This window comes from Ambystoma mexicanum, chromosome 7p (assembly GCF_040938575.1).
Source record: "Ambystoma mexicanum isolate Mex_15411 chromosome 7p, UKY_AmexF1_1, whole genome shotgun sequence".
Classification (NCBI taxonomy): domain Eukaryota; kingdom Metazoa; phylum Chordata; class Amphibia; order Caudata; family Ambystomatidae; genus Ambystoma; species Ambystoma mexicanum.
In genome coordinates this window covers 182895782-182919882 of record NC_090939.1, presented here as the reverse complement: position 1 = coordinate 182919882, position 24101 = coordinate 182895782, and the positions used below count along the sequence as shown (strand labels likewise).

General features: G+C 47.1%; 1 protein-coding gene across 5 annotated transcripts in view; it reads right to left on the bottom strand.

Annotated features, from left to right (window-relative positions):
* PRDM15 (PR/SET domain 15) overlaps positions 1 to 24101 on the bottom strand; it is a 1394990-nt gene that overhangs the window by 463314 nt on the left and 907575 nt on the right. For all 5 annotated transcript variants that reach the window (XM_069636031.1, XM_069636033.1, XM_069636034.1 and 2 more), the window contains 2 exons: positions 11526 to 11645; positions 10940 to 11071 (listed from right to left, as the gene is read on the bottom strand). In XM_069636031.1, the coding sequence (XP_069492132.1) occupies positions 10940 to 11071; positions 11526 to 11645 (252 nt within the window). The remainder of the gene's footprint in view (positions 1 to 10939; positions 11072 to 11525; positions 11646 to 24101) is intronic.

The following is a 24101-nucleotide window of genomic DNA, read 5'->3' as shown; positions in this document are numbered from 1 at the left end:
CTACAATCACCCACGCCTTTAAGGAAGCTGTTTCTCACCTTCAAAGGGCTAAAGAACAATACAAGAAAGGAGCAGATCAACATCGGAAGGAAGCCCCTCACTATCAAGTAGGGGATCAAGTCTGGTTATCCACCAAATATCTATCTCTAAAAGGGCCACGCACATTCAACCCAAGATACCTTGGTCCCTATTCCATCACTATCATAGTAAACCCAGTAGCGGTCAAGTTGGACTTGCCCCCGCACATGAAGATACATCCGGTCTTCCACGTCTCTCTATTAAAACCCGTGCAACCTCAAACCCGACTAATCAAATCTCCAAAACCTAGCCTAGTGGATGGAGAACTCGAGTTTGAAGTCAAAAGCATTCTGGACTCCAAGATCTCCAAATCTAAACTATTCTACCTAATTGACTGGAAAGGCTACGGCCCCCAAGAGAGATCCTGGGAACCTGCTGAATATGTCCACGCTCCTCGCCTAATCAAAAGATTTCACCGAACATTTCCTGACAAGCCAAAACCCCCGGAGAAGCCCGGTTTGGGAGGGGCCTTGAGGGGGGGGTACTGTCATGATCTCTGCTTCCAAAAGGTCAGGGTTTTCCCAACTCCCTAGGAAGCAGATCCATAACCCAGGTTCCGAGTGCCAACCAGTCCCAATTGGGACCTTTTGGACCCATTCCTGGGGCCAGTGGCACCAGGCTCATAAATATGCCCAGTCCCAGCGCTGGAAGCGCCGGGCTCATAATGCTTGGGTGGACTTACCTGCAGCAGACCATGCTGCTTACTTGCCTGCCAGTTGAGCCTCTGATCCTCTTCTGTTTGGAACTACTTTTCCTGTTGGGTGGGGCAGGAGCCACTCCCTAGATTCAGAACACTGGAACTCTTCTGGAAAGCAGGAACTCTTTTCTTACCTAGGCGTGGCTGTGGAAGGAGACACCTAAGCACTACAGGAGGCTATTTAAACCACACCCGATGGATGAATCTTGCTTTGCGTTATTCTGCATCCTCTGCAGCAGAACGCTCATCCTGTCTTCTGCATCTGATCCTGGGCCTAAGGAAAAAGGCTTACCATCCTGAATCCAGTCTTCAGCAACACCTATAAAGACAAGAAAGAACAGGTTAGCATTACGGTCTTCAGTGACAGCTCTTCACTTACCTGGTCCATCGGCTGTCACCAACGCCTCGCGCTGCATTCCGGCATCTGAAAGACAAAGGCTTACCTACTCTTCGTGCGCTCCAGAGGTCTTCACACTGCATTCCGGCATCTGAAAGACAAAAGCTTACCAACTCTTCGCACGCTCCGGAGGCCTTCGGCGCTGCATCCTGCATCTGAAAGACAAAACAAGGTGCGTTTAAAGACATTGGGGAACTTTAATACTCACGTGCCATTACTCCTTTCCACATCTAACCCAGTGGGTATTCCGGCACCCTGCAGCCGCTCCGAACTTGTACCTGCAAAATAAAAAGACAGTTAGAGCGTATCGTGAAGCAGGCAACAAGCGCTTACTTACGTGCTTCCAGTCGCTTCTATTCATCACACGGGCTCCATCTTCAACTCACTTCAGCCCGTCATCCGCCATCGCCGGAACCCTGCAAAACAAGAAACATCATTACTAAAGACTTTAAAGACATTAGAATTACTCAAAACTTACCGTTCGTGCAGTAAACGACGGACAGCAGTCCTCTGAAGTCATCCAGTGAAGAAACTGGTTACAGCACCCTGCCCCGAGGCAGATGGAGAGCACGGCGTTCACTTACCTAAGGTGAGAGCGTTAACCTTTGGGGTTCTACAGGAGAAGAGAAAGGGAAGAAGAGAGAGACATTCAATAACCCAGTTCCTTAATCCCATATTTTCTATCTGCAGACATCTTACCCTTCGAGTCAGACATACAGTGCACAGGGGTCCAGCCCAAAGAGCCAGCCGTGGGTTACACATCACCTTTGAAGATACGGTATACGCCCAGTCAAGACCGGCGCCTCTACGGGAATCAGGTGAGCGTTACATGTTGCCCGTTCCACGCGTCCCTCCAGCTTTTCGCTTCAAAGGGTTTCCTCAGGCCAAGTGTCCGCCCTTTCGCATCAGCCAAGCTAAGGACTCATTAATTATTCTTGCAGTGCCCGTCACAGCTGCAATGTACTTGCCTCTCAGTATCTTGCCTTGCATAGTTCTACACAGTGCTCAGGCGGCCTGAGCCATGTTTGTTTCCTCGGGTAGCAGGATGCTACCAACTTCTAGTCTTCACGTTAACCACTTAAGCAGGCACAGTTCAACTAGATATTGCCCCACAAAGTGTTTGAAGCACCCAGGATTCCCAATGTTTGCTTAGAATGTTCCGGGATGGTCTGCCGTTTCCCGGTGCCTGGAGAGGAAGACGATGGCTCAGGAAGCCATAACGTCCTTGCCCCCTGGTGGTCTCCCAGAGCATGTACTTTTGATTGGATCTCTTCACACAGGTCAGACTCATTAGATTTGGTTGAGATAGGGAAAGATTGTGTTCCCAATGGATTCCAGAAAACCTGTAGTAGTCTCCAAAAGGGGGTAAATTAACATACTTGTATCTGTCCCCTTCTATCTTTCATAGGGTTACATGGGCGTAATGTCTTGGACAAATCACTCTCACTTAGAGCTGCATTAAGTATTCCCAAGAGAGACCACATCTCACAAGCAAGAAAGGCTGCTCACTGGCTCCCAGTCAAAGACCAGAGCACATTCAAAATCCTCACAACCACCAACCACCCTATCTCTCAGAAATTATCTAGACCCACCTCGAGCAGGCCTACCAGAGCAAGCTACACTAGCCTACTAACTGTACCACGCATTAACAGAGCCAAAGCTGGAGGAATAGGTTTCCCATACATAGCTCCCAAGCTATGGAATACTCTCCCCTCTGAGCAGAAACCTCTCTCACTGCCTTTCAAAAAAAACCCTCAAAACTACTCTTTAATTATCCTGCCACTGCTTCACTTGCAAAGTCTACATCAACTATGCCTGTATGTCCATGATATGTAACTAAGTGATGTTCATTCTATGTAACAAGCGCCACAGTGCCTTTGGGCTGTTGTGCGCTCTACAAATACGAATAAATAAATAAATAAATACCTGAAGTTGTATATGCTTTGCAACCAGTGACTTTTGGCCTCAAGGCCCCAAACCATTATATGGTTGGCCTTTACAAGACTTAGTATTTTAAAGAAATTCTATTTCGATGATGCTTTAAATCTAATGCACGTGGTTGTATTTGTATTTATGTAGTGCCTTGAAACTGGTTCCACTGGTAAGATGTTGCACTTATTAAATATTTTTCTATCTATAAGAGTCTTGTGTGAGAATATTTTCCCAGTATTTTTATCTGCTTAGTGTGTAAACTAAAGACCTAATAAATCATTGTATTTTCATATGCTTACATGTCTAACTTGAATTACAGGTGTTACTCTGTGTGGACTCATAGTAGCCCTAGACCAGTCTCACACCCTTCATGAGACAAAGTCCTGCCGTTATGCCATTTCACCTTGATTCGGTTTGGCTAATCTTTGTGTCTACACTGTCCACCATAATAGGGTGGCCTCCCAAAATCCTCCCACCGGGGCTGATTTTGGAAATCCATCTTAACAGAAAGTTTGAGCCAGGCGTTGTCTAACCAATGCCTTGGTGCCTAGACCGCCCTCCTCCATCGCTCCAAGTATGGCCTCTTGATTCCTCTGTAGACTGAACTTCCTGCCTGACTCGCAATACTCCTTCTGCCTCTTCTGCCTGCCTTGGGACAACCTGGCCTTGTTCTTTCCAGCTCTTACAAAATCTTTCACCCTCTTGGATGCTTATGGCCAACTCTAATGCTCTCGCCTCTTCTTTTTTTTAATCTCCCAGAGCACATCCTCCTGCTCCGTTCTTTTCATTCAACTTCTCCAGGCGACTGGTGACCGCCACACTAACTTCGCCACCTTTTCAACACACACAAAAAAGGTCATGATGTTGGCCAATGGATCAGCAAGGACTCAGCATCACTCTACCCCCCCACGCAATTTACCCCACCCTCATTCTAATATGACACCACCCAATGTCTTCTCTTCCCCCTTTAATCATCCCTCTAATCTACTGCCAATCTACCCCTACTGTAACCCACTAAATTGTTAATTTGCTGCAAGATCCACCTGCATGTTGTAATACTTATGCATGGTCTTGCACTTTAGTAGAATTTCATTTTGCACTTACTGTAACTAACGCATAGATGCCTCAGTGTTTTGTGCGCTGCTATAAATCGAAAACTACAAGAATAAATACTCTGACTTCTCTTCTCTGATCTCAATCTATTACTTTAAACACTTCCCACTGATGTACTTATCGTTATACTAGGTGACCTAAAGCTCTCCAACATGACGAATGACCATCACCTGCAACTGGGCTGCACTCTTTTTAATCCATCTCTGATTAATATGATTTATCTTCCTACTCACACCATAGGGAATTCCCTCAATTCTCTGCCAATACCCTGCTCGCTCCCTCGCCCCCACACCATCCATGGTTCTATCAATCCATCAAACAGCTAAGGACAGCTATGTGCCTCCACCTATGTCATAGGTGTAAAGATCTTTCAACTGATACTGCTATGGTTACAGAAAACTCTTCATTCACCCTCACTACTGCTCTCGACTCTGCCAAATCCACTATACTAACCTTATATCTTATCTCCACTCTTGCACATCTAAAATATCCAAGACCCTCCCAGCCATTCTATCCCCCTCACACTCAATTTCTCCCTATCCTCCTCCCCCCTGCTGAAGGGATTGCATCTTACTTCACCACCAAGATTGCAAAACTACGGGACAGCCTGCAAAACACTCTCCCCGACCTCCTACTACTATCACCACCCCACTCTTTTCTCAACATCTCATTTCTCTCCCCTTCGTTCCACTGAACCGCTACTCATTCTCTGCTCAACCAATCCATCCTGTGCTCCAATTGACTAATTTGCACCACAATATATTAAAGACCTGCCATCTATCATCTCACCTCACCTTCCTTTTCTCTTTCCACACGTATATTTTCTGCCTGCTCTAAAATAGCTACAATCATTCTCATACTGAAGAAACCCATATAGATTCCAAAACCCCTCTTTATGCAGACCCGTCTCTTCTGCGCCACCACTCCAAAATGACTTCAATCGCATTGTGAACAACCCTGAGACTCACAAACTCAGAGATCCCCTCCAATAAGGATGGCAGACAAAACACTACACAGAAACTGCTCTTATCCCTGTTGACAACTTTCTGTCAACTGTTCACCATCCTCACTTCTCCATTATAAACCTACACTGTCTCGCTACCGCCTCTGATATGGTAGATCACCTCTTTTGCCTTTAAATCCTCTCCTCCCTCTCCAAGGCTACCAACAGTGGGGCCTGAACAGACAGGTTTAAAGGCAGTGGCATTTTAATCTGGGAGCCCTCATCCAAAACGTGGGTCAGTCAAAATTAAACTTTGGGCCTGGTGGGTGCTGATAAAACCAGCATTTCCATCACCTTTACCAGTAACCTATGGAAAGTAGTGAAATCCTGCCCAGAGTCAATGCCGGAAGGATGTCCAATTCTGGAGAGGTGTCCAGCACGCTTGCCTACTGTAGACATGTGGCCAGATCCATCAAGTCCTCTTCCTGACCACAGAACTTTCCTGGGAAGTCCCGGCCCCGCCAGAGTAATGGGACTGCAGACGCATAGGGTCACATTTCTCAAAGATTTCAGATATGTTTGACATAAACCTTTCCATTGGAAGCGTGGCATTCTCCGGTCGGGCACCAGCGGCAAGTTTGACACACAGTGCCATTGAGGGCGCTGGGGATGGCGGGACAGGCACCGAGAGCTCGATGCCTGAAGGTAGACCAGCATGGTCCCTTGCCACGTACACTTTGGTGACTGTTGATTCTCCTAGATTAGGAGTAGGAGTCCTCTAGAACAGGGTCCTATTGACCTACTAGTTAATTTGGTTTACACTGCATAGTTTTTAATCATTTAGTCCTTGAATATGTATTGTATTTCTTCAGTTTGCTTTCATCTTGTCATGTTTTTTTGTGCATTTCTTTTCTGTTCATACCAGAACTATATTGTTTTATCTAATACACAGTTATATAAATGTGTACTAAAGTGATTTACTTTTTGCGTAATATGTACCGCATAAATGTTGCTGGATTGATTTTTCTAACTGCGTCAAACAAATTAAATATAACTGAGGTTTACATTTCTGGTTCACGTGTTGATAGACTTACTGCTAGTAAACCAATGTAACATACAGCAAATAATTAAATGAAGCCATTCAAGTAATCGCCTCCTCTAAATCATCCGTGGTGGGAACAGTTTTGTGTTTACTATTACGATTTCCCAGTTCCGACTGGAGTCAGGATCCAGCCCTTCTTGTTCAGACAGGATGGTGTTGTGCCTGAGCTGTGGCTGCTGGAGCCAGGGCCCTTGGCCCTTAGGCACGCGACTGCAGGGTAGAGTAGGATCCCGCCAGTTCAGTGAGTTCAGTTGACTTTTGCATACCAAAGCTGCTGGTGCTTTGGTAAAAATGACTAGCATTTTCAGCCACAACTCCTCCCATTACTCTTAGGTGGAGGATTTGGTCAGAAAGGGTACCTGTGGTGCCAAAGCTGAATCCCCTTCACATGGAGTGATGACTGATTTTCTTCAACAAAGAGGAGGAAGAGGAGGAATGGGGATTGGGACATCTTCAGATGCTTCTTTTCCTTCTCATCTGTCCCGACAGATTTTACTTCACCAAGTTTCTCCACTCCGAGCTGCGGAACTTGTAAGGGTTTCTTTTGCCACACTTATGGTGGAAGGTGAACAATTTTGTGGCAAACTCCTGGAGAGCATTAAGGTGCATGGATTGGCACGGCCTGCAATCCTACATATAATGTTCTTCCCCCATACGGTAAAGGCAGATCTGAATGGAGTCAAAGACAGATAACTTGTCTGCGCACAGGGCTAAAAGCCTAAGGTCTTTGCAGGGTTAGGCATGATGCACTACAAAAGGTTTCCCCCGAAGCATACAAGTGCACGGATAAACGAACTGAGGCCTCAGGTCACGCCAGCTCCATATACACTGGCCCGACCTCATTGTCTGTGTGGGGCGAGCATTGGAGCTAGGCAGAACCGACACAGAGCCGCTGGAGATCAAAGATGAGACATCGGTGGCATGAGGGAATCCATTAGAACCACCTTCTCCTTCAGAAATGGAAGTAAAGGAGGTTTGTAAGAAAGCACCTTCATCTCACTGGCACATTAATTATTTAACCAAATCAATGTCCAGTGAGTGAACCAGAAACTGGAAACACATTTATCAAGTCCTTCAAAAACTGGGCCATCAACAAAACTGAGAAAAACAGGTGTTCTTAGAAGAGGAGATTGCTGCCTAATAACCTTTAACTGTCTGTATTCATGAACCATATACCTGGTCAGGCACAACTCCAGAACTGTGAAAAACAGAAATTCTAGGAGGTTTCAACTTCCGACAACTACACCGGGCCTGCAAAGTCCAACCTGCACAAACAGACCAATTCAGTAGCAGGTCTGCCTACAGACAGCAGCACCACAAGGGTTTTATCAGTCAGTGCCGACACAGATGGCCTCAATAACACACCAACTCCCCAAAACAGCTAAAAGGGTTTCATTGATTTTATTAAACAAGCTCTAAGGCCCATTCCTCCCTCTCTCAGCTAGAGACTGCAAGAACCTACCTAGCCCAGGCTTTCCTACTGCTATCTTTCCATCTATTATTTTATTGTCATTTGTGCTGCAATAATTCCATTTACTTGAGTTTCATATGTACAGAATTACTGGTCCATCTTTGCATTTCATCTTTTGTGGTTCTCCTTGTCTTTATTTCTTTAATGCTGTTGCAGTGTTAAATTTTTCATATCATTTAATGTACCAATTAATGATGTAAAGCGCTCAGGCGCAAGCAAGCGCTTTAAAAGTAAAATAAAATACAAAAATCATCTACCAATTATTAACCCCTACTACTAGTTTCAGATGGTCTTGTCGTATTCAACTCCCACAGGGACAGCCTAGATTTGATTTACTCTACTCCCGGGTTAGTTCTAGGGGTTGTTGGGTGCCTTCCAGACACTTAAGCATTCCTCCTCCTGCTCCTCGCTTGTAGTGCATAGTGTTCCGTGCTGCAGTTTATGGTTGCTGCTGTGCTGCCTAGCGGTACTCCCTCTACCCAGTGGCGGAGGAGATCCCTTGACAGGAGAGGTCTTGTTGTAGGGCCTGGTGGGCTGCCTTGTTGCAGGCAATCCCCAGAGGATGCTTGCAGAGGTAGTTGTCTGAAAAGAAAAGAAAGACTGGCCAGCATCTTTATGCAGAGGTATGGTGTGATTAAGAGTGGTACTTCCCAAACACATTTAGGGACCCTCCCAACTGCCACCTTCCCCCTCTGGGGTAGGAATGGCTCTGGCTTCCACCCTGGTAGGCCTCCCATCCCAGAAAGATCCCCCTCCCCTCTTGACAAGGACAGCCTACTTTCATCGTCACAGCAATGCCCAGTCCCTACACCTTGACTGCTCAACAGCCACAGGGGGGGGGGCTCCCTCTCTCTCGTGGGTCGTGGGTGTGTGTATGTACACACACACACAACTGGCAGGAGGAGCTCTTCTGCACATACAATCAAAAAGAACAACCGTTCAGCACACCAGGAAAATAATGCTTGTACTTACAGGAATGGCCAGAAATGTGCACACACAACCGGTTAGGTGCAAATAAAATCTTTATTCTTTCAGTCCATAGCAATATGAAACATCCAAGGAGTGGACATACAAAACACCATGCATTCCACCCTCAGCAGGGCTTCATCAAGCAAAATTACAACACGATTAAGCCAGCTTTCAATTTAAAAACCAAAAAGATTTCCAAAGTGCAAGAATTAAAGAAAGGCTGTTCTAGAGAATTAATTTCTTGCGTTGCAATGCAGAGTGTCATCTTGGAAAAACTTTCTTACACAGAAAGCAATATTCTAAATTATATCAAACCAGTCAAACTTGTGTACACAAATGACATCGGATGTGCAAATTCTTTTTTTACCCTTCAAGTGCATAATGCAAAAAACAAATCAAGTGAAACAGGTCTCCATTTGATATGAAATGAGCAGAATGCCCATTCCAAAATGATAGCAGCTATGGAGAGCAGGGGAGAATCTGCGGCACTTCTTGAAGCTACAAAACATTCAAATGCAAGGCACTTCACAAAATAGTCGATTGACCCTAAATAATGAGAATAAAACACAACATGCAGTAGTTGATAAAAATCAACCCCACACCAATACTAATAGCAGTCACATGTCATTCCCAAAGTTTAAGGGGAAATGTGCATCATACTAAAAAATATGTTATATGCATTCCACTGCGGCGTACTAAATGTGAAGCTTCACACAAAGCAAAATTAATATTGCAAAATACAAAACCCAGATTACCATGAAAGTTTAAAATAAAGTGCATCGTAGCCATATAATAAAAAACAGACATTGATAGCAGCCACGTATCACTCCCAAAAAGTAAGGGATACAATTTGCAATGCATAGTAAAAGAAAACCCAGTGGTACAGAATGCCATACCATACTGAAACTGCAGCCTGAAATTTAGCAACATGACTCTGTTGTAAAATACAATCCCACATATGCTGTACAGATACAAAGTTAAAGTGCATTGTGCATCATAGCCATATGATAGTCTACAATGAAATAAAACAAATTGCCAACTGGGGCAGTATGAAGCAATTCTTAATGTTTTCAGCAATTCATTGTGTATTATGTCGGCGTATCATATGTTGTACTGTATTTTTGAATTTCATTGTAGGCTATCATCATATGGCTATGATGCACAATGCACTTTACTTTATTTCAAAAATACAGTACAATACAACTTTCTCCTATTGCAGCTTACGTATGTGTCTGCCTCAGCCCTACTGGCTTTGCGCAGGCCATGAAATATCTTACATGCCAACAAATGTCTGCTTGGGAGGAAATGTGGTCTAGTGATTATGTTTTTGACTGTGGTACCATGGGACCTTTCGCTGCTAATCATAGATTCTCACCTGACCACATTTTGTGTCCCTGGGCAATCACATTAGCACTATGCACCCAAGTTCCCACAACTGCTAAAATTGGCAACATTCAGAAGTTAGCTGAATGACAGTGTATGTGTATTGTGATGGTACGGGGAAAGCCAAACCTAATCTCATTGAGGGCTTTAGTATACAGGGCTTGCAAAATCTACTAGCCCACTCACATTGTGAGGAGATTTTATGAAGAGAAAGAACCATTTGCATGGTACTCTACCTTGCCTGCAAGTATCCTGATGTTTGAAACTTTTATTTGACATTTGATACAGACAATCTTTGCTTGCAATAAATGTCAAATAGACGTTTCATTGTGCATGGCTGGCCCTTTGTGTGGCAGCAGTGCACTAAATATGAAGTTTGCTTATGGTGACATGCACAATGCATTGCACAAAATTTGAAGTGTGCTTATGGTGGCATGAACAATTTTACAGAAAGCACTGCAAATATTTTGTCACCCATCAGCATGTGGCAAGTGCATTTCTGATAGGTCTAGTATGTAAACCAAGGGACTCGGTCTGCAGGACTAGTAGGATCTTTAAGAGTGAGTCCTGGTTTAGTTAGAAAACTAGAATTGGAACAAATGGGCATGAATAGACCGCTCAACAGAATAACGAATTTCCCTGGAACCAGGTAAAAACAATCATTGCCCATGCTATTAAAAACAGTCATTTGCAATTGCTCAGCAGAACACCACAAGCGATTTTGGAACCCATTGTTAAGGAGATGCACCCCCTCAACTCAAACACAATTTCACTATTTTGTTATCTTCAACCACTGATCAAGTTACCGATTTTTAAGAACCACGACTAGTCTTAGTGCCTTTCCTTGCTCTCACCTGTGTGCCTCTTGTAATGCTTGAGCATGTTGACCTTCTGGGCAAACTTCCGGTTGCATTCCCGGCACTCATACTCTTTAATGCCTTTGTGTAGCTTCATATGGTGCCTTAGTGCATGTTTAGTCTTCATCCCTGTGAACAATTTAAAAAGTGAATTTTCAGAGTATGTTTCATCAGTTGCTGCTTTACAAAAGAGTGAAGAGTGAACAGTTGAGAGCCATCTCTAATGGTGCTTGGATGCATGCTGAGAATCTCACAGTATATATGAACTGCAGCCTGTTTTTTGGGAAACGTAAGCACAAGAGTAACACACAGAGGTATTTGTATTGAAGAGTATCTTATATGGCCTAACAGCAAACGTGATGTAAATGCCACATCTACAGAAGATCAGAGTATGAGAAGCTGTAAATCATGTTAAGCTGCTGAATAAAACACTTACCACAGGGTTTCTTCTTGATATCTAGTTCATTTCAATGGAATTACTTTTGCCAAGAAACCTTAATGTCACCGATTCTGAACATTGTTATCTTTCAGACTAACATTTAATAACGGTTTTGAATAGACAAAGCAGAAATGGTCCCATTACCTTTACCACATTCCGCACACAGGTATTCCCGGATGTCATCATGGACCCTCATGTGCTCTTTCAGCATATCCTTCCTGGCAAATGACTTCCCACACACATTGCAAATATGACTTTTTACACCTACAAGGCAAAATCCATTGAAACATGACATATCTGATGAAGAAAGGTTCTGCTTTTCAAAAACAACATTAAAGCTCCTACGCATTAATGCATTAGATGAGCTGCACTGGTCTATATCTTCTAAATCTAACCACTGGTCGCTGGACCCCTTGCCCGATTACTTTGCACAAGGTGAGGCAAATGATTAGATCCACAGAGTGCAGTATAATAAAATCCAATACATACACACGTACAAGGTTAGAGGTAAATACGTTTATGTCAACATTTCTTAAAAACAGGTAGCTTATTACTAATAAACAAGTTCAACCTATAAATGTTGACAACGGTATATTAGGGTAAGACATAGCCCAAATGAAGTAGTCCCCTAAAACAAGGTCTAACAAACTAAACATTAAACCTTCATTCAAACTACACTACTAGTTCAAAAGGTATCCAGAGAAAATGATGCTAACAAAAATGTAGTCAGTGTAAACATTGTGGAAGAAATACCTCAGCAGTGAAAAGGTCGCAAAGCAAAAACTAGGCAAAAATGTAGCTGGAAAATAGCCAAAAATACAGTGCTGCTAGGGCTTAATTGGCTCATGATTGCCTGGTTTAGGGATAAGGTAGGGATTATGGTAAGGCTAGGGCTAATAGAATAATGGTTTTGGTTAAGTGTTAGGATAGGGAGGTTGGAGAGGGTTGGTGATGTCAGTGAAGGATAGTGGTTAGGATAAACCTAGCTCTTTGTGCAATGTAGAGCAAGCATTATGTTAATTATAACCACTTTGCTCAAACCAAAGTCCTCATTACAAGTTGAGCAGTACGCAGTAAAAGTGGTGGTAACGGAATTACCACCACTTTTACCACTCTGTCGAATTTGGGCTACCTGAAAATGGGCCCTGGCAAAATGAGCACAGGTGGAATTACGGCACTGGTGTAATTGCACCGAAAAACCGGTGGAATTAGCGCCATAAATAAAAATGTTGATTCTGCCATATTACAAGTAAAAATAGCACTGAAATATTGCCAACAATGGACGGTAATGCCACCAGAAATATAGTGATGTTACCTCCACAGGTGTCAACAGTAGTCACCAAACGTGTAAATAAAGCCCACACCTTCTCCCAAGCGTCTGTCCATCCCTTAGAACACAGACACAATTAGTCACACTCAATTCGTTTGGACCAGAAAACTATATCAGACCAGCTGACCCGGATTGAGGTTGACGTCCAAAGCGCCAGCAACATCAGAACTGCCATCCCACCCTTGGTAAAGCTGTTGTCCGCCGAAACACTTCTGTGCCACGGGTGTGTTCCAACACACTGTTGGGACGCAGCATGGGATGTCCCAACCAACATTCTCAAAAGTGTTGTAGCAAGCCTTGGATGGGCTCATGAGGCATGCCTATCAGCACATCTCCCTGCCCCCCACCAGGCTCAGGTGCATGCTGATCATTTCTACACCATCACCCTCTTCCCCAATATCATTGCAGCACTGGATTGCACACACGTGGCATAAGTGCCGTGGCCTCCCCATCACTCCAAGCAGTGGAGCCGAGATATCTGAAACGGAAACACTATCATTCCATGAACATTCAGATTACACATGATTCAGATGCTGCACCAGATTTCCAGGTGCCACCTACTATCCCATGGTCCTGAGGAACAGCACCCTTCCAGCTTACATGAACACACACAGAACTTTGCATCTGGCTTTTGGATAAGTAGTCAATCTGACAATGATTTTGCACAGAGGCGCACATGGAGACAGGAACGAGAACACATGTGAGCAAAGTACAAGTCCCATAATGCCAGGTCCAATACAGAACTGAACAGACCATGGCCTATTACCCACTTTCCGCAGGCCACATAGTGGAAACGCTCAGGCTATCCAGGTATGCATGGAAGCAGGAACACAATTATTTGCATCAATCAAGGCTCCTGTCAAGAAGCAATTACAAATGCATGGGCCTAAGAAGGTAAATGGCCTACCGCCATCAACACAGTACCACCTTCAGGGGTGATGTCGAAACAGACCAAAACACAAACAATGAGTGCTCATTGAAAGCCAGTGCCCCTCCAACCAAATTTATGTATGGGTGTCATCCACAAGCACATATGAGCACACAAAGGGCAGCAGAGCACGATAGGATTATTAGCATGTACTTTCACAAACAGTCATGTTCAACACTGTTCATTGCATTTGTTGTAGGTGACTGGCTCAGGCTGTCCAAAGTTACCCTGGTCGATGACACCAGTGAGGAACCCTGTTACACCACAAGATAAAGTCAATAAAGAGGCACATAGGAGGAATAAAACATGCATTGAGCGCACATTTGGACAGCTGAAGTGAAGATTCAGGTGTCTCCACCGCACAGGTGGTGCACTGACAAATATCCCTGTTCGTCACAATATGTGCAATGCTGCACAATATTCCAATGCATCCAGATGAGGACAATGCACCGCGCCTGCTCTGATGAAGAATTTGCAAGCAGGGCACCTCAGGAGATATGTGGGGAGGCAAGAGAAGGACGCATTGTACGCCAATAGCTAATGGACAACTATTTTTGAGTCCACACATATGCACATCTCAGTACTGTAAGCATTCACCAATTAAAGAAAGATTGGATACATTGACTGTACTGAACAGTGATTTATTCTAAATATACATCCCCTCATCCACAACACCATCCCCTCCCCACACTCAGACCCTCACCACAATCCCCTCCCTACACCTTCATCCCCAACACCATCCCCTCGTGCACTGCAGCCAATCATATGAACATGTCCACAAACTCTTCCTTTTGCCACCTTTTTGGGTTGGGGTGCTTGAACGCCTGATGCACCGCTGCGAGAGCCTGGGTGGGCTGCTCACCACAGATCCCTCGGTTGGCATACCAGGTTTCAATTTGCATTCGTGAAACTCACTGGTTGCTGCGTTAGCCTTGTTTGGGTTCCACTTCACACAGCGTTGGGTCGGGGTCTCTTCCATTGCACCCCCGACACCTGGATTCCATCAATACGCCCATGGAAACAAGCACTTGGCTGGACACAGCCAGCAGGCTGCAGTCTGCCTTTCCCCAGTTCTGTAGAGACACGACTCCCTAGCCACACTGCAGCCCCTCCTGGCCACCAGGCCAGCAATTTGCCACTCCGCTCTACTCTGCACTCTCCAGGTACCTTCCTGTGCAGCTCCCTGCTCTTTGGCTCTCCTGGTCCAGTCTGCATCGCAAGTTCACTAAACTCTGAGTAAAACCACACCTTTTATACCTTGCTGAGAGGTCAAGTGAAGTCAGCTGTTAATGGTTATGATTGATTGCCTGACCATGCCTGGCCTATTAGAGGGACAGCCTAGTGGTGGTTGGCAGCAGTCTTCCCCGTTTCTTAATGTGTTTCTCAGAGGCAATCCTCACTGCTCTCAGTCGCCTCTTCTTCCCAGTGTTTGTTGGAAACAGGGTGGGGGTGTTTTGGGATTCGTAGTGTTTCCTAGGGATTGTGGGTAAATCTGATAAATTACTGTCAGGAAAGGGGGGATAAACATGTTGCTGTAGAAAACAGGGTCGTGTGTTTAATTCCCTTTTCCCTGTTCTCGGACGCCTCTTCTTTATCTCAGTACATGTTGCAAATGGTGAGGGGGTAACGGGATAGGACTCAAAGTAGCCCATGAAGGCAAAGGAAATATCTGGCAGGGGGGTGTTGGAAAAGGGGGATACCATGTCTCACCTCGGGGTTCCTCCCTCCCAATCCCAGAGGACCCTCTACACAGGTGATCCTCCCTCGCTTGTTCACCCTCAGGTTCTGGGTCCAACAGCGATGACCGTCCCCTGAATACAGGATTCCCAGGGAGTAGGTAGGGGAAAAACCCTTGGGTTTTTCACACAGTGAAGAAGCAGAAGAAAGTCATCACGAGCGCAAATCCCCCTCATCTGTGACACCAACTGGGGGAAACTTGTAACACGCATTACCAAAATGTCAAGAAACAATCAAGCGGCAAAGATTGTTTAAACCTCCCCACAAAGGATACTGGTGTGGAGAATTTTAGCAAAACAAAAGAGTTGATGGCTGGAAGGTTTAGAATAAATCTTGACCTCTGGCATTGCTCTGGGCAACCCTCCAGACCATCGTTCTTCGCCTGCCAAGCCATTACAAAAGGGAAAAAACCATATGCAAATCAGGCTTGGTCCCACCCCCAAAGGGGTAGTCCAGCCCGAACTGCTAGGTCACACCCCTTTTGCATGAGACCACAAGCATCCCCAGACATGTTTCAGCCTTGTTGGGCGTCATCAGTGAGGAGTAGCTTGGGTCTCTAGGCCCAGCAGGCAAGGGACCCACGTCTGGGCATACCCTTCCCACTTGGGGTGACAATAGCAAAACAAAAGAGTTGATGGCTGGAAGGTTTAGAATAAATCTTGACCTCTGGCATTGCTCTGGGCAACCCTCCAGACCATCGTTCTTCGCCTGCCAAGCCATTACAAAAGGGAAAAAACCATATGCAAATCAGGCTTGGTCCCACCCCCAAAGGGGTAGTCCAGCCCGAACTGCTAGGTCACACCCCTTTTGCATGAGACCACAAGCATCCCCAGACATGTTTCAGCCTTGTTGGGCGTCATCAGTGAGGAGTAGCTTGGGTCTCTAGGCCCAGCAGGCAAGGGACCCACGTCTGGGCATACCCTTCCCACTTGGGGTGACAATAGCAAAACAAAAGAGTTGATGGCTGGAAGGTTTAGAATAAATCTTGACCTCTGGCATTGCTCTGGGCAACCCTCCAGACCATCGTTCTTCGCCTGCCAAGCCATTACAAAAGGGAAAAAACCATATGCAAATCAGGCTTGGTCCCACCCCCAAAGGGGTAGTCCAGCCCGAACTGCTAGGTCACACCCCTTTTGCATGAGACCACAAGCATCCCCAGACATGTTTCAGCCTTGTTGGGCGTCATCAGTGAGGAGTAGCTTGGGTCTCTAGGCCCAGCAGGCAAGGGACCCACGTCTGGGCATACCCTTCCCACTTGGGGTGACAATAGCAAAACAAAAGAGTTGATGGCTGGAAGGTTTAGAATAAATCTTGACCTCTGGCATTGCTCTGGGCAACCCTCCAGACCATCGTTCTTCGCCTGCCAAGCCATTACAAAAGGGAAAAAACCATATGCAAATCAGGCTTGGTCCCACCCCCAAAGGGGTAGTCCAGCCCGAACTGCTAGGTCACACCCCTTTTGCATGAGACCACAAGCATCCCCAGACATGTTTCAGCCTTGTTGGGCGTCATCAGTGAGGAGTAGCTTGGGTCTCTAGGCCCAGCAGGCAAGGGACCCACGTCTGGGCATACCCTTCCCACTTGGGGTGACAATAGCAAAACAAAAGAGTTGATGGCTGGAAGGTTTAGAATAAATCTTGACCTCTGGCATTGCTCTGGGCAACCCTCCAGACCATCGTTCTTCGCCTGCCAAGCCATTACAAAAGGGAAAAAACCATATGCAAATCAGGCTTGGTCCCACCCCCAAAGGGGTAGTCCAGCCCGAACTGCTAGGTCACACCCCTTTTGCATGAGACCACAAGCATCCCCAGACATGTTTCAGCCTTGTTGGGCGTCATCAGTGAGGAGTAGCTTGGGTCTCTAGGCCCAGCAGGCAAGGGACCCACGTCTGGGCATACCCTTCCCACTTGGGGTGACAATAGCAAAACAAAAGAGTTGATGGCTGGAAGGTTTAGAATAAATCTTGACCTCTGGCATTGCTCTGGGCAACCCTCCAGACCATCGTTCTTCGCCTGCCAAGCCATTACAAAAGGGAAAAAACCATATGCAAATCAGGCTTGGTCCCACCCCCAAAGGGGTAGTCCAGCCCGAACTGCTAGGTCACACCCCTTTTGCATGAGACCACAAGCATCCCCAGACATGTTTCAGCCTTGTTGGGCGTCATCAGTGAGGAGTAGCTTGGGTCTCTAGGCCCAGCAGGCAAGGGACCCACGTCTGGGCATACCCTTCCCACTTGGGGTGACAATAGCAAAACAAAAGAGTTGATGGCTGGAAGGTTTAGAATAAATCTTGACCTCTGGCATTGCTCTGGGCAACCCTCCAGACCATCGTTCTTCGCCTGCCAAGCCATTACAAAAGGGAAAAAACCATATGCAAATCAGGCTTGGTCCCACCCCCAAAGGGGTAGTCCAGCCCGAACTGCTAGGTCACACCCCTTTTGCATGAGACCACAAGCATCCCCAGACATGTTTCAGCCTTGTTGGGCGTCATCAGTGAGGAGTAGCTTGGGTCTCTAGGCCCAGCAGGCAAGGGACCCACGTCTGGGCATACCCTTCCCACTTGGGGTGACAATAGCAAAACAAAAGAGTTGATGGCTGGAAGGTTTAGAATAAATCTTGACCTCTGGCATTGCTCTGGGCAACCCTCCAGACCATCTTTCTTCGCCTGCCAAGCCATTACAAAAGGGAAAAAACCATATGCAAATCAGGCTTGGTCCCACCCCCAAAGGGGTAGTCCAGCCCGAACTGCTAGGTCACACCCCTTTTGCATGAGACCACAAGCATCCCCAGACATGTTTCAGCCTTGTTGGGCGTCATCAGTGAGGAGTAGCTTGGGTCTCTAGGCCCAGCAGGCAAGGGACCCACGTCTGGGCATACCCTTCCCACTTGGGGTGACAATAGCAAAACAAAAGAGTTGATGGCTGGAAGGTTTAGAATAAATCTTGACCTCTGGCATTGCTCTGGGCAACCCTCCAGACCATCGTTCTTCGCCTGCCAAGCCATTACAAAAGGGAAAAAACCATATGCAAATCAGGCTTGGTCCCACCCCCAAAGGGGTAGTCCAGCCCGAACTGCTAGGTCACACCCCTTTTGCATGAGACCACAAGCATCCCCAGACATGTTTCAGCCTTGTTGGGCGTCATCAGTGAGGAGTAGCTTGGGTCTCTAGGCCCAGCAGGCAAGGGACCCACGTCTGGGCATACCCTTCCCACTTGGGGTGACAATAGCAAAACAAAAGAGTTGATGGCTGGAAGGTTTAGAATAAATCTTGACCTCTGGCATTGCTCTGGGCAACCCTCCAGACCATCGTTCTTCGCCTGCCAAGCCATTACAAAAGGGAAAAAACCATATGCAAATCAGGCTTGGTCCCACCCCCAAAGGGGTAGTCCAGCCCGAACTGCTAGGTCACACCCCTTTTGCATGAGACCACAAGCATCCCCAGACATGTTTCAGCCTTGTTGGGCGTCATCAGTGAGGAGTAGCTTGGGTCTCTAGGCCCAGCAGGCAAGGGACCCACGTCTGGGCATACCCTTCCCACTTGGGGTGACAATAGCAAAACAAAAGAGTTGATGGCTGGAAGGTTTAGAATAAATCTTGACCTCTGGCATTGCTCTGGGCAACCCTCCAGACCATCGTTCTTCGCCTGCCAAGCCATTACAAAAGGGAAAAAAAGGAAAAAAAAGGGAAAAAAACCATATGCAAATCAGGCTTGGTCCCACCCCCAAAGGGGTAGTCCAGCCCGAACTGCTAGGTCACACCCCTTTTGCATGAGACCACAAGCATCCCCAGACATGTTTCAGCCTTGTTGGGCGTCATCAGTGAGGAGTAGCTTGGGTCTCTAGGCCCAGCAGGCAAGGGACCCACGTCTGGGCATACCCTTCCCACTTGGGGTGACAATAGCAAAACAAAAGAGTTGATGGCTGGAAGGTTTAGAATAAATCTTGACCTCTGGCATTGCTCTGGGCAACCCTCCAGACCATCGTTCTTCGCCTGCCAAGCCATTACAAAAGGGAAAAAACCATATGCAAATCAGGCTTGGTCCCACCCCCAAAGGGGTAGTCCAGCCCGAACTGCTAGGTCACACCCCTTTTGCATGAGACCACAAGCATCCCCAGACATGTTTCAGCCTTGTTGGGCGTCATCAGTGAGGAGTAGCTTGGGTCTTTTGGGGTGGGGCCAAGCCTGATTTGCATATGGTCTTTCCCTTCTGTAATGGCTTGGCAGGCGAAGAACGGTGGTCTGGAGGGTTGCCCAGAGCATTGCCAGTGGTTAAGATTAAGTCTAAACCTTCCAGCCATCACCTCTTTGTTTTTGCTATGTCACCCCGAGTGGGACGGGTATGCCCAGACGTGGGTCCCGTGCCTGCTGGGCCTAGAGACCCAAGCTACTCCTCACTGATGAGCCCCAACAAGGGCGAAACATGTTTGGGGATGCTTGTGGTCTCGTGCAGAAGGGATGTGGCCTAGCAGTTCGGGCTGGACTGCCCCTTTTGGGGTGGGGCCAAGCCTGATTTGCATATGGTCTTTCCCTTCTGTAATGGCTTGGCAGGCGAAGAACGGTGGTCTGGAGGGTTGCCCAGAGCATTGCCAGTGGTTAAGATTAAGTCTAAACCTTCCAGCCATCACCTCTTTGTTTTTGCTGTGGAGAATTTTAGAACAGCTATTGCCAAAAAGCATTATTGTAGTAGTAGGAGTTTATATCCTGGCAGGCAAGTAAACCAGGAAAGAAGATGTTTTGTGGTAAGGAAGTGTGATGAAAATAACTTGTTCTTCACATAAAATAACATTAGCAAGTGTGGCATTATCAGAAACAGTTGCTGTGCTAATCCTGACAAAAGTCATTCATTTGAAGGAGAAAGGTGATATGCTGGCAATTGCTTTGATTTATGAACTTGTGTTTTGAGAGAAAAACATTTCCGCTTTCCCAAGAGGGATATTGGGAAACTTCAATTGTTTGGAAGTTGTGGAACCAGTTGTTAGGGAGAGTTCTCTCTTTAGGCTGAATTTCCTAACCTAGTGAGTGCCCCAGCAGCTTTGCTGGATTTCTGGAGTTTGTTTTTTTTTCTCCTGCCAAGAGTGAGTCTCTTTTCTTCACACTCTTGGACATGATTTGAGGGGGTTCCTTTGACTGTTAATGTGTTTTATGGGCTATGGGGTCTTTTACTCCATAGGGTCTCGTGTTTTTACTATGTGTGTTACACAGTACCCTCAGTGCAGTGACACAGGGGTGTCATAGTGACACCCCACCATAGACTCCATACCCTGGGACTGACTACTGTCTCCCAGGGCATGTAAAGTCACCATTGGCTTTACTAGTCCCAAATTATGAACAGAAACCAGTACAAACCATCATATTGTGGAAGTACTGGTCGGGGCAATTCGATTGCCCCGGGGTCTGTTAGTCGAGGGGGCACGTCTCCGTCCCCCCTGATCGAGTTTTGGCTGGTGGCAGTGGATACTAATTTTTATATTCGACCGCAAATATATCTCATTGGGATTTTCCCATTGTTCGAGGCTACCAACTTTAATTATTTAATTCTCATAGCCTCGAACATACCGCTGGTTTATTTAATATTAATTCGCCGGTTGGTATTTTTTGCCAGGACTCTATTCTAAAATGGCGTTTGTGTTCTCTTCTGTGACTCCAACCCAAGTCGAGCCCTTTGTTCCACTTTTTGGTGGGCTTCTCCACAGAAGCCTCCAAAAGTGGTGCCACTCGGTCTGGGTACCACAGGAGGTGTGGGAGGGGGGTTTAGGCACCCTGGACTGAGTTACCTTGGTAACTCAAGTCACACTCTTGTGTGATTGGCCCAAGTGGTGAGCCGGCCGGCTCACCACTTAGCATGTTTGATTGACAGCTAGGCTGAGTGAATGGGGGTGTGCTGCATAAAAGCAGGGCTTTTGGGACTGGAACTTCAGAAGTCGCCATAGGACCTGAGAATCCGATGAGGGAGAAGCTGAGCCGACCTGCTACGACGACACCACCGGTGGAGCCCTGCGGAACCGACTCACCACTTCCCGACGACAGAGAAGATCTCCAGGCTGGAGAGTCTACTTCCCCTGACTGGTGGGCACAAACAGTTTACCTTCTTTTCCTCGCATCCCAGGACGCCTTGTGGTAGAATTGCCTGTGCCAAGCACCCCGGCAACCGGATAGCTACTTACCACTGGACCGCAAATAAAAGGACCGCTCCTTTTAACTGATAACTCTGCGGCTGGTTTCTTCCCTGGCAGTGCAACGGACTCCTGTCTTCCTCCCCTACAAGATCCTCTCTTCCCCCGGACGAAGCACTGACTTGCATCCACTGCCAGGAAAAACTGGCCCCGCTGGAGTATTCTCACCACTTTAAGGTACCGTGTCAGCCAGGCCTCCCTTTCTAAAGATTGCTACAAGGTAATAATAATCCCTTAACCTTCTGGACTGGGCTGGCCACCTTGACCATCTAACTGGTCCCGTTCTTTTGGTCCAACTCTTTCTGAACTGATCAAGACTTTTGGGCACTATGAACCGTGTGACCTTGGACACATTTCGACCGCAGCCTCTTAAAGTGGGTCCGGTCTTGTTAACTTTGACTTTACGGTTTTAACCTGCCTTCTTCTCCTACTGTGTTCTTCTGAAAGTGTTGGGATCTGTTTCTATCTTTGCTCTGCCTTTCTCTCTCTTATAAACCGATTGATTAGAGTGCCATCTTCGTTAAGCGCTCACCACTGTCTGAAAATAAGTGTTGCTTTACTTAAGATTTGTCTAACTAATCGTTGAAGGGAGTGTATATCTTTTAGTGACCGTGTTTATGAACTGCTTAATATTAGTGCCTGTGTGTTTTATTAGATGTGGTTTTAAATAAATACTTATATCTCTTTTACACCAAGCTCTGGTCAGTGTTTGCTTGTTCTACTGTGTTCTTTTGACCTATTGTGAATACTGCCTAACTCTTCTTGAGGGAAGTCTGACTGCTCAGCCACAACTACCAAGTGAATCTGTGTGGTACAGACTGCTACCAAGTGGGTTTACTGCCAAACACCGGTAGTCTTAAATCTTTTGCAGTGGTCCCAGAGGGAACTGCACAGGTTTCTGCCTAACATCAACTGTCTTTCTCCTAATAACCAATCACTGGTCTCTGAGTCATACTGCCCCCAGCCAACGACTGCCCTCTACCTAAACCCCTCCTCTGGCAGCCATCTTCAGATTTGGTAGCACGTAAAGTGGCAGTAGGACCAAGTGAAGAGCCGCAGAGGGGTAGGGGGGAGGGTTTGCATGTGAATCCATGCCAGACCCATGCTGGAGAACAACAGTTACAGGTAAGTAACTTGTTCCTTCTCCAGCATGGGGTCTGGCATGGATTCTCACATGCTCATGAATATAAGAATACATAGCAGTACACACATGCACAACCACGGGAGGTGGCAAGGCTCAACATTAATCATTTCATCAACTCAACATTAAGCATCTCTTACCTCCTCACCAGGCCCACCTCAGGCGAACAGGTCGCGCAGCACTGCCTGGCCGCCGACTCTGGACTCCTCCTTGGAATCCTGGTCGAAGCAGTAGAATCTCGTGAAGGTGTGCGTCGACCTCCACGTAGCAGCCCTGCAGATGTCCAGCAGGGGCACACCAGACAGGAACGCTGTGGTAGCAGCGATCGCTCTGGTCGAATGGGCTTTTGGACAGCCGGGCAAAGGTTGGTTTGCCAACCGCTGACAGTGCATGATGCAGCCGGAGAGCCATCTGGAAATGGAAGCCTACGAGAGGCCCTTCCCTTGGTTCACAGGTCCAAAGTTCACAAACAGCTGTGATGTCTTCCGAAAAACTCTTTGTGCGGTCCACGTAGAACTTCGGCGCTCTAGCTACATCCAGCGAGTGCAAAGTCCTCTCGGCCGGCGACGAAGGCAACAGGAAGAAAACAGGTAACACCAAGGGCTCGTTGGGATGGAAGTCAGACCGCACGTAGGGCATGGAGGTGTGCGTCCTCAGCACCACCCTCGTCTCGTGGAAAGTCCGGTATTGGCTCTTGCAGGAGCGTGCCTGAATCTCTCCCACTCGTCGTGCGGAGGTGATGGCCACAAGAAACGCTGTTTTCCACGACAGGAACTTCAACGGTGCCGAATGCAGAGGCGCGAATGGTGGACCCATGAGCCTGGTCAGCACCAGGTTGAGCTCCCACGCCAGGGCCTGAGCCTTCACCAGCAGGAACGATCGGAACAGACCTTCATGAACTCCTTCACCAGGCTATGGGACCACAGGGATGAGTGTCCCGGAGTTCTGGTGTAGCGGGAGATAGCCGCCAGATGGATCTTGATGGAGGCATGGGCCAGCCCCGCCTTGGCCAGCGATAGCAAGCATGGCAGCACTTGAGGGGCCGTAATCTGCCGAGGGTTAAAACTTCTGTGCCCGGCACCGGACAGAAAACCTCTTCCATTTGTGTCCATAGCACTTGAGAGTTGAGGACGCCCTGGCCTTTGCAAGCACCTCCTTGCAGTCCGCCGGGATATCGTACCCTCCAAACTCTAGTGCTGCAGGAGCCAGGCCTGCAAGTTCAGCGACCCCGGTTCATGGTGGAGGATGGCTCCTCCTCCTCTGGAGAGGAGAGCTGCGTCCGTCAGCAGTTTGACTGGGGGAGACGCTGACATGTCCAGAAGGTCCGGGAACGAGATCTGTCTCGGCCACGCCAGTGCGACAAGGATCATCCTGCACCGGGACCACCTGAGTTGGTTGATGAGTCGCAACGG